This window comes from Manis pentadactyla, chromosome 2 (genome assembly GCF_030020395.1).
Source record: "Manis pentadactyla isolate mManPen7 chromosome 2, mManPen7.hap1, whole genome shotgun sequence".
NCBI classification, from domain to species: Eukaryota; Metazoa; Chordata; class Mammalia; order Pholidota; family Manidae; genus Manis; species Manis pentadactyla.
In genome coordinates this window covers 43,836,217-43,851,085 of record NC_080020.1, presented here as the reverse complement: position 1 = coordinate 43,851,085, position 14,869 = coordinate 43,836,217, and the positions used below count along the sequence as shown (strand labels likewise).

General features: G+C 48.2%; 1 protein-coding gene across 1 annotated transcript in view; it reads right to left on the bottom strand.

Annotated features, from left to right (window-relative positions):
- DOCK2 (dedicator of cytokinesis 2) overlaps nucleotides 1-14,869 on the bottom strand; it is a 412,382-nt gene that overhangs the window by 2,428 nt on the left and 395,085 nt on the right. Inside the window, exons 45-50 of the mRNA XM_036884746.2 lie at nucleotides 11,572-11,748; nucleotides 10,044-10,127; nucleotides 4,692-4,829; nucleotides 2,936-3,063; nucleotides 1,830-2,001; nucleotides 689-809 (exon numbers count right to left, since the gene is read on the bottom strand). Coding sequence (XP_036740641.2) covers nucleotides 689-809; nucleotides 1,830-2,001; nucleotides 2,936-3,063; nucleotides 4,692-4,829; nucleotides 10,044-10,127; nucleotides 11,572-11,748 — 820 coding nt within the window. The remainder of the gene's footprint in view (nucleotides 1-688; nucleotides 810-1,829; nucleotides 2,002-2,935; nucleotides 3,064-4,691; nucleotides 4,830-10,043; nucleotides 10,128-11,571; nucleotides 11,749-14,869) is intronic.

The following is a 14,869-nucleotide window of genomic DNA, read 5'->3' as shown; positions in this document are numbered from 1 at the left end:
GAATGAGCACGGGTCTTCACTGAGCCCTGCCTGCTGAGCTACGCGGGGCAGCCCCAGCCTGCCTTGTCCCTCTTTCCTCTGGCCCTTGGCACAGAGAGCCTGGCACAGAGTGGCAGACGCCAGAGTTGCTGCCTGCCAGATGCAGCGCTCATGGATGTGCATGTTCCCGGGCAGGGCCTCAGGTTCTCTCCTGGGAGTTGGGATAGTCATCTGTGTGCTGCTGACCTCTGCACCAGGCGTGGTGAGTGGCAGGAAATAGGCAGCACCTGTGTAGCAAATGCTCGCCAATGTAGATGTGGCAGGATTACTGTAAATTCCAGAAATAGTCTTCCAGTCCACAAAGGAACCACAGGGCTTAGGCACATACCAGGGATGGACCTCTGGCCCCTGGGGAGGATTGGCTAAATGAGAATGCAGGGCCACCTGGTGTGACAAATAGATTCCCACTGAATCCAGAGGACCAGAATGACAGCAGGCCTCCACCCCAGCCTCAAGGTACAACCTGCTGGGGTGATTTCAGCCATAGATGGGTGGGTGTGAGGGGGATTCAGAGGATGGGGGCTCTGAGCAGAGCCTCTTGCCTCCAGGATGCCTGGCCAACTTTGCTGTGTAGACACAGTCCCCACCCATCCTCCACCCGCTAGGCTGGTGGTCTGGACTATACATTGTGTGCTCACAGGGTGCATACCTGGGATGGTGGGCATGGACTGGCTGGCAAAACTCATTTGAGAGAGAATGGATGTCCTGTGGGGGATGGCCGCATGCTCCGAGAGGTTGGTGTCACTCATGAACTCATGCTTCCTGGAAAGCTGAATGAATATAACACACAACACACACACACACACACACACACACACACACACAAGCTTAGCATGAGGTAATCCTAGGCCCTAAAAAGTCAGTGATGAGGGTTTGGCAAGGCTTCTGTGGATCCAGCTCCAAGTTCATTATTGTTTTACATCATGCACTGCCAGCCTGCCATATGTGGTTGCACAGGTTGCCTACTATACAACTCCAGGGTTGGGGCAGGTGGGTCAGTCACCTAGACTACCCTGTGAATGATATCCTATAGAACTGTAAAACATAGAACTTATTTCTAGTCTTCTCTCTTGGCAAGCCTCTGAATCTACTGGGAAGTGTGCAGAGGAGCCTTTCTCATGGGAAGGCATCTCAGCTGGCACCTTGCCCTTCAATCTGGCGCCCCTCCCTTGCCAGTACAGCTAAACCTTCTCTACTCCCAGGATCTCAGAATGTCTTCAACAGATTTCTTTCAGGAGGAAGCTTTCAGGGGTTCAAACCTGAACCCAATGCTAATAAGTCTCATTATTAAATAGTTACTAGTTTACAAAACAAAAACTCTCTAAGCGAGGGCAGTGAGATTTTCCTAACTGCATCCCCAGTGGGACCCCTGGCACTGAAGGAGCCTAGTGGAGTCTGAGTGTCAGGGGTTAGAATAGCTCAGGGCTGGGGGAAGAGGACCCAGAGAGGGGGAAACAGCAGCCCAGCACAGGGAGGGCTGCTCGGCTGGTCAGTGGGTGCACAGGTGGCCTCACTCCATCCTCGCACAACTCTGTTGAAAAGACACACACAGGCTGGATGGAGTCTGATAGCCTGGGTGCAAACCCCGATTCTGTCATGTGCAGGCTGCATGGGCAACGGCAAGTGCTTCAGCGCCCTGCTCCCCAGGTGCCCACTGCCTCTGTGACGCCCACCACACCACAAAGGTGAGGCTTGGGCGGGACAGTTTCTCGGTGCCTGGCGTACAGAGGCCGGCACACATCAGAGACTTGCTGACAGTGCTGCAGAAATATCCTGCCATAGCTGCTCACCCGCTTCAGGTCCGACTCGGCCGCGGCCTTCTCGTCGGCGAACACCACGCTGCTCCTCTTGGCCCGCTTCTTGGACCTCCGCAGCTTCACCTCCGGCAGAGTGTTCCCGGGGATGATTGGCTCCATCTGCTCCGCTTTTGGAGTCTTGGGGGATGCTAATTCCAGGTCGAAGCTGAAGGGCAAGAGGGACAATAGACAGAAACTGCAGTTAGAGCTTTAGTGGAACTGCCTTGCAGGGACCCAGCTGTCACTACAGGGGTGGGGGCAAATCAGCCTACCTGGCAGACTTTGGGGAGCTACTTGATTAATTTTCAGACATTCAAAATACAGGGTAAAGTGAAATTGAAAGAGGTCAGCTATTAGAAAGACAGACTGTAGTGAGAAGAGAAAACTGGTTAAACATATGGATTTGGATTCAGATCCAGACACTGCCCCCTTTACTAGATGCATTTGAGTTAATCACTCAGCCTCCCTAAGCCATTATTTCCTTTCTGTAAAAGGGGACCTTGCTGTGTGACCTTGAAGCATGGCCATGAGATGAGTGTGAGGCCCCCCTCAGCATACTCTGCGTGGGCACAGGCTCAAGATTCATGGTATCTGGTATCTACTCTAAGAGAAGTCGGGTTGGGCAGGTAGGGCAGAGCGCTCCCGGAAGGTGGGAGGGGAGAGCCGTTTCTCGGGGTGGAGGCCGGGGCCCCTGACAGATGGGTGGGTGCAGGAGGAGGAGCTCTGTGGTGCTAATCCTGGGGAATGGGCCCCTGGCAGCAGTGGGAAGATGCAGGACTGTGCAGGCCATGTGGGGGCCTCTGGTTGGCTGAGGAAGATGACTTGGCCGGGAGAAGGAGGCTGTGGGCTAGCCTTGCAGGGCCTGCCTCAGGAAAAGCTGCCTAACCTCTCAGGGTCAGATGACTCTCTCATGATGCACTCAAGTCAGCAGCTTCACAGGGCGGTTGTGAGGGTTTTAATGAGGCACCAGGCAGGGAAAGGCTTTTAAACAGAAGGGCTGGGAGGCAGACTTAGACACAGAAGTTGAATTGGCGAGGCTTTGCTGGGAGCTGAGAGGGGAGAGGGTAGGGGTGCAGGCGCTGCCTGGGGCAGGGACCTACCTCTCAGTGGGTGTCTTGCTGGGGGTGCTGCAGTCAGAGTTCATGGAAGCCATAGAGATAATGGACATCTGCCTATAGGAGCGCAGCATCGACCGGGGACGGCCTACTCTCCTGTCCTCGAAGTCGGGCTGCAGGTGGGAGAGAAGAGTGAGGTTAGCAGTCAGGCCCAGGGGTGGGGTGGGAGTTAGGTAATGCGACTTCTACCTTATTGCTGTATCCTTCCCCATCTGCTGGTTCCTGCCTCCCACATCCTCCCAGCTGGAGCCGTGGGGCAGAACACGGCACTAGTACAAAATCTTTCTGGCTGGTTGAGGCTAGGGGGTTGTTGTTTAATAAGGAATTTGGCTGGCCTTTATTCCAGGTTCCTGGGAGGTGATCTCTCAATTCTTGCAATTTCCCCAGTGACAGGAGTGTCTTTGTTATTTGCGGTGGCCCCTTTTTGCTAATGAGAAGACAGGATGGAGTAAAAGACTAGCCTTGTGACTACAGGGCTCGGGCTAGGCTTTGAGCCAGGTAATGTCAACTCAGCCACCACAGAGGGAATGGGGCTAGAGACTGATTTCAATCACGAGACAAACAATTCATCTCATTTTGACTATATAATGAAACCCCAATAAGAGCTCTCCACACGTAGACTGAGGGGAGCTTTCCTGGCTGGTGACCCACACTGATATGCTGGTGGGGACCTAGGGTGATGTGTTCTGAGGACACAAGCTGTGTGTTTGGGACCCTCCCAGACCTCACCCTAGGTGTCTTCTTCATTTGGCTGGTCCTTATTTGCATTCTTTATAATAAAACTGTAATCACAAAGGTAATGCTTCCTTGAGTTCGGTGGAATTCTTGAACCTGAAAGGGCAGTGGGAACCTCCAAATCTGTAACCACTTGGTCAGAAGTGCAGGTGGCCTGGAAACCCTATACCCGAAGTGAGGAGAGTTTTGTGGAGGGCTTTGATATTGACCTGAGAAATCTGACCTACTTCTGAGTAGTTAATATCAGAATTGCACTGCAGTGTCATGTAACTGTTGGGAGAGGAAACTTGCCTCATAGAAAAGCTCCTGGACCAGAAGATGAAAGACGTGAGTTCACCTTTACACTCTTTCAGTCACTCACGTTCCCTCTGTGGGCCTCAGTTTTCCCATATGTAAAATCAGAGGATTGGGCCAGATGGCTTTAAGGAACTGCACAGCCTTGATGTTTTATGACTCCACTTTCTGGGAAGAGGATAGTGAAGATGTCCCTGAGAGCACCAGACCAGTGGCCTCTTTAGGTTACGGAGCTTATTGGTGGCCCAAAGCACTGGGAGGCCAACAGAGCTGGTGAAAGGTCTGCCCTGCGCTCACTTACTATGCAGTCTTTGTGTTATTACTTAACACTTCCAAACCTCCAGCACAGATACAAGGGGTTGAAAATCATTCCTACTTCCCAGGCTTGTTGTAAGGACTACATGACCTAGTAGGTGAGACCTAGATCAGGCCAGGCACATAGTAGGGATTTTGTCAATGTGACTTTTATTATTAGCAGGGACCCTTAAGAGCTAAGGGCTCCATTTGCACCTGGTGTTTATGTGGGGGTGACTCAAAAGGGCACATTTATAGGAAGGTCCCCTGGATCATCAGCTCCAACAATGCTGGCCCTCAGGGTCTGCACCTTACGGGCAGGCTCACCTGCTGGGTGCCTGCCAGTTCCATTCCCACCATCCTCCGCCCCCCCACTCCACCCTGGCTCAGCCCTCCCAGCCACAGGCACCATCCATACCATCTCTCGGACACCATACTCCTTTTCCACTTTCACTTTCAGGTTCTTGAAACATTCTTCCATCCGGTCATGGAAGGGCCGCAGATTTTCTGACACTCTTTTCTCATGGATCTTAATCCCGGCTCCCAGGAAGGGGATCTGGAGAGAAAGGTGTGGTGAACAGTGAGCCAGAGGCTGGCTACCTGGCCTCAGCCTGGGACCCGGCCCAGAAAGGCAGGAAGTCACGTCTGCCTGGTAAGAATTCATTGAGGGCCTTGGGGTCCTCGGGGATCTTCACACAGGTTTGCCAATCCTGAGAAGTGGGAAAGCTGAGGCCTTGGGGTTTGCTCTGGAAATGGGAGAAAGAGCTCCAGCTGCCCTTGCCAAACAGGATGGTTGCTCCCCCCTTTAGAGGTTATATGTCTGGGAGTGTCTCCCCCTTATGGAATCCACTGTGAGGCAGCCTTCAGGGCCAGAGGAGGAGAATCTGTGTTGCTCTGACTGACGTGTTGCCCAAGAAGTTCTTGGTCATGCAGAAGGGAAAGTATGACTGTCAGAGGCTGGGGGATAGAAGGGAAGGGCTGAAAGGAAAAGGAGGGGTGGGCACAGCCTCTTACGACACGGGAAATCCGATTATACTTTATGTGGGTGTTGGAGAAAGATACAGACAGAGTTGTTAGTACACCTAGTTAGACAGCCAATAGAGAATTGTTTAAAAGTGATATAAAAGCCTTGGGAGGAGGATGGAGGAGCAGATGACTGATATGAGGGAGTTAAACTTTATTTATCAACAAATGAGATCAGTGGATACTGTCTAAATGGTAGATAGAAGGGAGACCAGCCAAGCTGAGGTGGCCACTGCTAGAGGCAACAGCTGAGGAAGCAGTGTGGCCTTGGGGAAACATAACTAGGGGTGCGAAGAGATAGAATATATATTATTTTGAACAAAAAGGTCTCCATGATGGTGACATAAAGACATTTCTGCCTCTTCTTAGAGGTCTCCCCACAATGACGAGATAAAGGAGAAACTGAACTCTTCAGTGAAACTAGGAGACATCTGTGAATGTGACCCACAATCTGTCAGGAGGATGGAGTATGGAAAGAGACCTTCTAGGGCAGAGGAGGGAATTGGTGATAAGACGAGGCCAATCTGCCTCTAGGAACCCAGGAGGGGCTCAAGGATTATAGGCACTAGGAATCCCAGAAAAGCTAGGGTGAATTGAGGGGCTGAACATAAAGGCATGAGTTGAAATTGTGACAGGAGCAGTTAGAGCTCCAGGTTTTTGCCACGTCACCTGTAGCCAAGCATTATGCCCACCCATTTCCCCAGCAAACAGGAGCTAATCCTCTAGAACAATCAGAACAATGAGGTGTAGGCTAATGGTACCAGACATACAGAGGACAGGGTGAGGAGCTGCATGGGAATGGGGTTGAAGGGAAAGTCCGCATACTGGCAGTGGGACCTTCACTTCTCAATCCCCAAGTTCCAGCAGTACAGCGGGCAGGTCACCTTCTTGTGCAGCAGCTTTAAGAATCTCTCTGGAGATTAACTGTCCCAAGTTATACAGACATTCATAGGTCACTCACTTACCACATGGACACCCCAGTTGACAAAGCCATCTCTCATGTACACAGTTCCATTCAGCTCTTAGTGCCTTGCTCTTAACTATGAAGAAACTTCCAAGGATCACCCGACATTGGAGGAAAATCTCAAATATGAAAGACAGAGATCAGAACCAACAGGTAGGAAAGAAATCAAAAAGTAAGGAAGGAATGATGGAATGAATAAACTAACTTGAAAGAAACAGAGAGAATAAAGAGGGCCTTAAAAACATTATTTAAAATTAGTTAATGTATAGAAACAGACAAAAATTTCTCCATCTATGAGACAAGACAAAGATTTAATTTAAAAAGAAAGGAATGATAACAGATATATCACATATAAAAACTAGTGAAATATAGTTAAAGTTGTAAATGGAAGTAAGTTTATAGCTGTGGTTTTACATATTAGAACAGAAAAAAGTTAGCTAAACATTCGTCTCAAGATATTAGTAAAAGGACAAAAAATTAAACCTAAAGAGGGTCAAAGAAATGAAATAGAAGTAAGAGTAGACATGAATGAATAGGAAAACAAACTTACAACAGAAAAGATCGACAAAGCCAAGGTTGGTTCTTTGGAAAACTTCCTTGGTATTCAGTAAGGCTAAGATCATGACCTGGCAATCCCACTACTAGACATATACTGAGGGACTTGAGTGCTTATGTCCATCAAAAGACATGAGTGAGAACTTCATTCATACTACACAAAACCTGCAAGCAGCTCCAGTGCCTACCCCAGAAGAACGGAAGAATAAATTGGTATGTTACTGGTATATTATATAGTCATACAATGGATATTGGAAACAAAATAGACAAACCTCTGATATATGCAGCAGCCAGGACGAATCTCAAAGGCATTGTGTTGAGCAAAGAAAGCCAGACACAGTAGTACCTACTGTATAGTACTATTTATATGAAGGTCAAGAACAGGCAAAACTAACCTTTGCTGAGGGAAGTTTGGAAGTACCTACTGGAACCAGATATTCACATATAACATAGCCAGTTCCATGCCCAGGTACACATCCAACAGAACTTGTGCATGTGTGTGCCAAAAAGACACATAAAAAGATGTTCAGAACAGCATTACCTGTAATAGCCTTGACTGAAATCAACCTAAATCTCCATAAGTTGAAAAATAAATAAATACATTTTGGTACAGACTATTAGATATCAATGAAAATGAATGAATGATGGCTATGTACAACAAAATGAATGAATTTTATAAATGTAATATTGAGCAAATAAGTTAGACACAAAAAAATCCCTATGTATATAGGTCAAAAATAAGCAAAAGTCAACTACAGCTTTCAGGAAGGGTGCCTGAGTGGTAAAACACTATTTTTAAAGCAAGAAAATGATTACTGTAAAAGCAGGATAGTGGTTAACCTTGGAGAGGGCTGGCAGTGACTACAGGAAGACCCAGAGTGGGCTTCTGGGTGCTATCGGAATTCTATTTCTTCATCTGGGCAGTGGTCAAAAGGGTGTATGCTTTGTAAATATATCATCAAGCTGTATATTTTTGGTATGTGTATTTTTCTTTATGTGATATTTCACAAAATGTTTAAAGAAAAATGTATTGTAGACATCTTTCCGTGCCAATAAATATAATCTTCTTAAAGAAAAAAATTCAGAAGCAACCGATCTTAAAATCTGTGAAATCTTGAACACAAAAAGTACTTTGAAAGCTGTACCTTTTGTTGGATTGCTAGACTGGATGCAACTACACCCAATGTTTTGAGAAAATTCAAAGTGTATCTGATTTTATGAAACCAAGATCCAATCTAGAATTAAGCTCCAAGAGAGCTGGGGGCAGGCCTGATTTTGTCCAGCACCATCTTTCTCTTGCCAGCATACAACAGGGGCTCACTAAATATAAGGAGCAAGAATGAATCGAATGGATGAGGATGAGCTTATTTGCTGTCTGTAATAATGTGAAAAGGCTGCCTGCACCACGGACAGGGAAGCATCTTTTGAGTGCAAGTGCCCATAGTTAGGGTGCCTGGACTCTGGGCGGAAGGGACATGGCCCCTGGAAATCTTTGTGCTGCCGAGTGGCCTTGGTAGCTTGGTGGCAAGGGGAAAGGGGCCGTGCTAAGGAGAAGGTGGCCACTAGGGGGCGTCCTCCAAAGAGGTCTAGCCAACGGCTCTTAGAAGCTGCAACATCTAATGCTGTATATGCTTTCAAAGTCTCCCTTCTTTGTATTGTCCTTCCATGACCTCCAAGATTTTGGCAGAATTTTCTTAGAAGGCACAACCTCATATCAACTGTGCTGTGAGGGTGAGGTCCATGCTTTGGGGGACATGTGAGCCCTCCCAGGGCACCCCAGAAATATCTGGGGAAGGGAACCAATCAAAGCCTGGCCTTCCTGCTTGCCAGGTTGGGGGTGGTAAGGGGGGAATACCATCTTTGAATGACCTTGAACGGCTGGGGATTCTGGGGGATGTTTGGGTTTCACAGATGGCACAAGGTAAGAAGGCTGAGAAAATTCCAGACACACAAAGTGCATTCAGGAAACAGCATCTGTGCAGCACTTGGTATTTCATTTTTAAAGCCTCTCTTTGCATTAATTGGCAGAGGCAGAGAGGGACCTGAATTAGGAATCCTTATTTTAAGAAAAGAGGCTGCACCCAGTGTTTCTCGTTCCCTGATTTCCCTAGAGTAACAAAAACTCCCTACCACAATAGCAGGCAGGCTTTTCTTTGCATGGTAACTGGCATGAAGGGAGGGAGGTAGGACAGCCAGCGGCAAACTGCTGCCCCTGCTCCCACCTGTGCCTCCTCCAGCCCCTGCCCTCTGGAGCCCAGCCTGTGTGCTGGGTGCCGAGGGCTCCACGGAGAGCAGGTGGATGTTTGAGGAGGGGCTGCCGCTGGCCTGGAGGGAGAGCCTGTCCTTTGAAAGCCTCTAGTTGTTGGGTGGTGGGGGGGCTGTATCTGATGGATTGTTTCTTCTCCAGGGAGTGGGGAGGAGAGGAATAAAGGGAGAGAGAAATACAGGGAGAGAGAGGGAAACACGAGAGAGAGAGCCAGAGAAAGGAGGGGAGGAGATGGGAAGTGAGGAGAGAAGAGGAAGAGAAGCAGAGGGGGACAGGGGCACAGAGAGAGAGATGCACAGAAGGAAGTCAGAGAGGAGGGCATGGAGGAGAGGGGCACGGTGCACAGAGAGAAGGATGTAGGGAAGTCCGGCAAAGACTGGGGGTGGGGGTGAGCAGCGGTGGGGAGACGTGCCTGCCGATTCTTTGACTTGGCCCCGGAGGGCTGAGCAGCTCCTGCAGAATGCAGGCCCTTTAACTGAAAACCAACCGAAGGCCTCACTTATTTTCAAAACCAGATATCCATCTGAGCATTATCTGCCGCAAGCTGGGTCAGCCTTAGAAGGAGGAAAGGTGAGGCTGGGGGTCAAAATCCTCTATGGTCTGACTGGCACCTGCTGGGTGGGGGGTAAGGTGGTGGTGGGTGTGCGAGTGCCTGGCTTTCATTTTATTCCCCTGGGAAAAGCCACCTTCTTTGAATTCAACACCCAAAGGTGCAATTTCAGTGACACGCAGCATGGCATTGCCATCTGGCACCTATAGAGCACCCCAAGGGTACAGTGCCCCAAATCCTGCTTCCAGGATGAGCCTGCTGAGAAAAGATGCAGAGTCAGAAGACAGGCTGAAATCCAAGGGACACAAGCAGAGGTTAAATGAGGCCATGGCAGCCAGAGGCTACCTAGCAAAGGGCCAGGGAACCCGGGCGAGGGAGGGAGAGGGCCTCTCCCGGTCCAGCGCTGCTTCACCTGCCAGGCAATCAGGTCCTTGAGGCGGCTGAGCTTGTCCTGGTCCTCAGGGTGGTCCCTGGTATACTCTTCAGTGAAGAAGGCCTGGGGAGGACAGATAGGCATTTCGGGTTTCCTGCGCACTTGGCATGGATCCCACAACCCACCTATGGCACTGGGAGAGGATTTCATTTGAGAGGGACAGTTTCTTCTTCCTGGAGGCTCAGGTCAGTACCCAGTGGGAAGGATCACAAATCCCAGGGATGTAGTTCTCAAAGTGGGGTCCCCTACCGGAAGCATCAGCATCACCTGGGAACTTGTCAGCGATGTAAATTCTTGGGTCCTACCCAGACCTACTGATTCAGAACCTCTGGGAGCAGGGTATTTGTGTGTTCGAAAGCCCTGCAGGGGATCCTGGTGCACATTCAAGTTTGAGAGCATTGCCCTGGGGAGAAGAACTCAGGGAGGAATTTCACCTGGGGGTGTTCCAGCTCAGTTCACCACTTCCCTCACTGCATGTGACCCTGGCAGCCCCTAGCTCTTTCTGGGACTCATGTCCTCAGTTAGTGCACACATACATGTGCGTGTGTATATATATATATATATATATATATATATATATACACACACACACACACAAACATATTTTTCAAAGCTGAACAAAGGGTTACCAGCGATGACTATATGGACTGGTAGCAGAAAAACTGATTGGGTAACTGGAATTACTGTCCCTGGAATTATTCTACTGTGTTGTATTCTTTTTTTTTATATCAATGGATGACACAGAAAAAATAACAGGGAATTCCTCATGAGATTTATTAGAATGAGGAGTACTTTTTTCTCCTCAGTGACCCACTAATGTATGGCCTAAGTGGAAATCAAATATGTACTTTCTATTCTGCTTCAATGCTGGGAAAAGCTATTGAGAAATTGATATTTTTCTTTCAGTGGGAACTGTGACTGATATGACCGATGGCATTTCCCTTTTTGCCATGGACACCAGGAGGATCAAAAACGCAATCTGCAGCTCCTATGTGTGGGGATTCCTGGGGAGCCCTTATGACCTGGATGTCTAGATCACAACTTGACCCACTTTTGTAGCTGTTCTCCTATCCTATCTATATTTTCACAGATTCTTGGTTTCATTCTTTCCACTTGTAGAGGTCTTTTCAATTGTCTGTATGAGACATGTGTTTACACGAGCAGCATGTACTTTGGTTTGTGGCTCCTGTACTTTTATGATCTGGTTCGTGGTCACTCTGGAGCCTTTCCTCAACAGAGGTGCCTGGATATGCCCAGTGGGGTAAGGGCCAAGACCCCTGCCCCTTCCTGCCACCACAGAGTGTGGCATTGAGAGGGCGGGGTGGGAGGAAGGGGTCACGAATGAGGCTGTTGATGCTCTGAAAGGTATATGAGGTACAACTGAGCTGAAGTGTCCCTTTGGGGGAAAAAGAGTCACAGAGATGAGTGATGTGCAGCTGCACCTGCCCCCTGGGCCCTCCCACCACAGCTCTGTCCTCACTGCAGCCTGGAGAGTGCAAGTCCTCACCTTCTCGTACTTGGCAAACCCTCCCATGACAGCAGGGTCCACGATCCCATTCAGGAGCATGGAAAGCGGGTTAATGGGAAGGCTGTCGTCACTCTGGTACTGGTTTATCATCATCAGGATCTTCTCATTGGCTGTGGACATGGTTTCAATCGCATTCTCCAGAGGGCTAATTGTGGTCTGTTGAAGCGAGATCACCAAGAAGAAAGGGCCTTAGCAGTTCACTTTAAATTAAAAACAGATTATTATTGGTATGGATTTCATCTGGAGCTGGAATTCAAATGAGGCAATGCTCCCCAAGGGGCTGGAGCAGGCTCTTAACTGTAGGTAGTGAGCTCTGAGGGCTGTCTGCAGTCTGGGGAGAGACACACTAACTTTCTGCTTAGTGAGAAAGGGAGGTGGAGGCAGGGGAGGCGGGGACATGGAGGCAGGAAGTGTCAAGCACTTGCTAGGTTTTCAGCTCAAGGGAAGGTTTTCTGTCATTACTTGGGTGAAACACTCCAATTCAACCCGTCTAGTATTGCTTGTGCACCTACCATGTCTGAGCTATTAGTTTGAGGCACCAGAACCACTGGTGATATGATCACCTAGCCTGGCCCATAGGAGGTCCTAGGACTGGCTGTTGTATGAACACTCACAGCTCCAAGGTAGACTCGGTTTAGTTGGGAAGATAAAATCAAACACTGTAAACTAAAAGCAATATAAACAGAGTGCCATCAAATGCTAACTGGCAAAGCAGTGAGTCAAGAGCATGGGATCGGGAATAAAAAACTAAACAAGGCGTCTGCAAATATCAGTGAAAAGGTCAGTTAGTAATTATTTTAGGGTTTGTGGGGCAATGTTCTCTATTGCAACTACTCAACTCTGTTATTGTAGGGAGAAAGCAATGTGTAAACAAGAGAGCATGATTGCTCCAATCACAGTATTTACAAAAATAGGTTTGGGTGTGATCTGGCCCACAGACCATGTTTTGCCCACCCCTGAGCTACACTAAAGGAAACTGAGTGCAAATCTCAGCTCTGCCATTTTTCCTAGCTGTGTGACTTTGGGCAAATTTCCTGAACTTTCTGGGCCTCAGTTGACTCACTGGTAAAACGAAGATAAGAAAATCTACCTAAGAGAGTAGCTGGTAGCTATTGTTATTAACTCTTGTAGGTGTTAGGACAGAGAATAACAGCTTTCCTGCGAAGGGAAGACTCCCTGGCTGAGGCAGGGTAGGGGCTGCCGGGAAGGGTCAAGCAACCGGAGAAAACTTCATGGAGGAAGGAAGGGACACTGAGTTGAACCATCTGTGGAATGGTGGTGACCCAGTGCCTGCCTCATTGCATAGTAAAGGCTATTTGGGATAATATGACTCTGTACTCACAGCACAGTTCTTTAAAAATTGTCACCTGATTGTTATTATAACCACTGGGTATATGAGAAGGGCAGAGCCAGTCTCCACAGCCATGTTCTTGGTCATCTTTTTAAACCATTTCTTTGAATCCCTGGGAAATTCTTAGCCTTTGCACCTTCTTTCCTTCTTTTTGGGCATTTTTGAAGATGGCTGCTCTCTGAAGTAAGAAGGCCCTGGGAATAGATTCCCTTCTATCTGTGTCACTGTCACTCTCTCTTTGTGTTACACACACACACACACACACACACACACATTCACAGACACACACCTCCAAACATGCACACACATATAGGCTTACACACACATACATATACATACAAGGAGGAGAAGGAAGTGAAGGGGAGGCTGCCTGGCCTGGTGGGGGCTGCAGTCCACATTCCACAAGCTACAACCCATGGTCTAGTTTCTTTCAGGCACACAGACCAGTCCTGCAGAGGCTTTATGAAACTGAGGTCTAGACTGAGTTCTGAGGAAAATCTATCACGACCACTGGGATTGAACCCAGCACCACACCTGGATTTCAATAATAGCCTGGCATCACTGAAAGCCAGGCTTTAAGGTGAGTTATTAAAAATGGAAAGTCCTATTGATTGGCTTTTCTCCTCATTCCTAAAGCTATTTTTGAATCCCCAAGACCTTAAACTCATTAGAGCCATCAGGAACAGAGAATGAGAAAGAAAATTCTCCTGGTTTCTCACCTATGGGTATTTGTGCAGACTGAGTTTACAGCTCTCTGAGTGGTTATGGGGGTTATATATTTGGTGGAGGGCCTGGCTCTCAGGAGTTGCTAACAGGAATAAAAGCAATGATCATGATAATGGAGAGGGCTCCATTTGACAGTTGCCTCCTGCGTGCCAGCGCATGCTGGGAAATGTCACATACAGGCTCCCCTTTAATTCCCCTGATAGCAGGTTAAGTCCCTTGCCCAAGGGCAGATGGTGGCAGAGCTGGGCAGAGAACTCAGGTATTCCTGAGTCCAAAGGTGAGCCTCTCCCCCCACAGACAGACCCTGCTCTGCTACCAAACTTGTCTTAAATTGGTTGTTAGGACTTAGTTAAACCCTCAAATCACTGGTCTCTTTCCTAAACTGGGTCTCAGTTTCCTTATCAGCAGTGTAGGTGGATAACCCTTGCCAAACTTGCTGTGAGGGGAAAATGACTATTGGGGGAAAGCATTTTGGAAACAGTTTTAAAGGAGAGGAGGATCATCAGCCAAAAGATGACATGCAAGTAATCCCTTGCCATCAAGTGGCGTTTCATAGTCTTCAAAGGCATTTCCTCTGTATCACCTTCTCAGACCCTCTCAGGAGCCCTGTGGGCTGCATAAGACAGCATCATCGTCACATCTTCTTTCCACCATCTAACATGGTCAGGGCAAGTCCACTCTATGGGCTTTTTTTTCCCTCATAAGCAAAATGATGGCACTGGACAAGAACCAGATGTGGAGAGCCACACTGGAGATCTGTAGGCCAAAATGGGCCTGGAAAGGTCTATCACTCTGCCAGCACATGAGTTATAATTTCTTAAAATTTAATACAAGTGGTGGGAGTTTGTCACAGCTTCAGTGCTTTCTGTTGTCTTAATGTGACTGTTTCACATATTTCCATTATCTTCTTGGGTTCCGAAGGTATTTGCATTTGTAGCTCTTGGACTAAATGACCTCCAGAGGGTCTCTCAGTAAAGATATACAGCGTTGGTCCAACAACGCACAGCTCTTTTATGACCAAGTTCAATTTGGGTTTCTGACCCTCAGATCAGGGCTTCTTGTAGAGATAACAGGCTCTCAGGGCCCAGGACAAGAAAAGAAGCTTCCACAAGCAGAACTTACATTTGAATCCTGTCAGAAAACGCCTCTGTGCAAATAGTACTATAGTCATGACAATTCACCAAGGGAGCCACCGAGAAT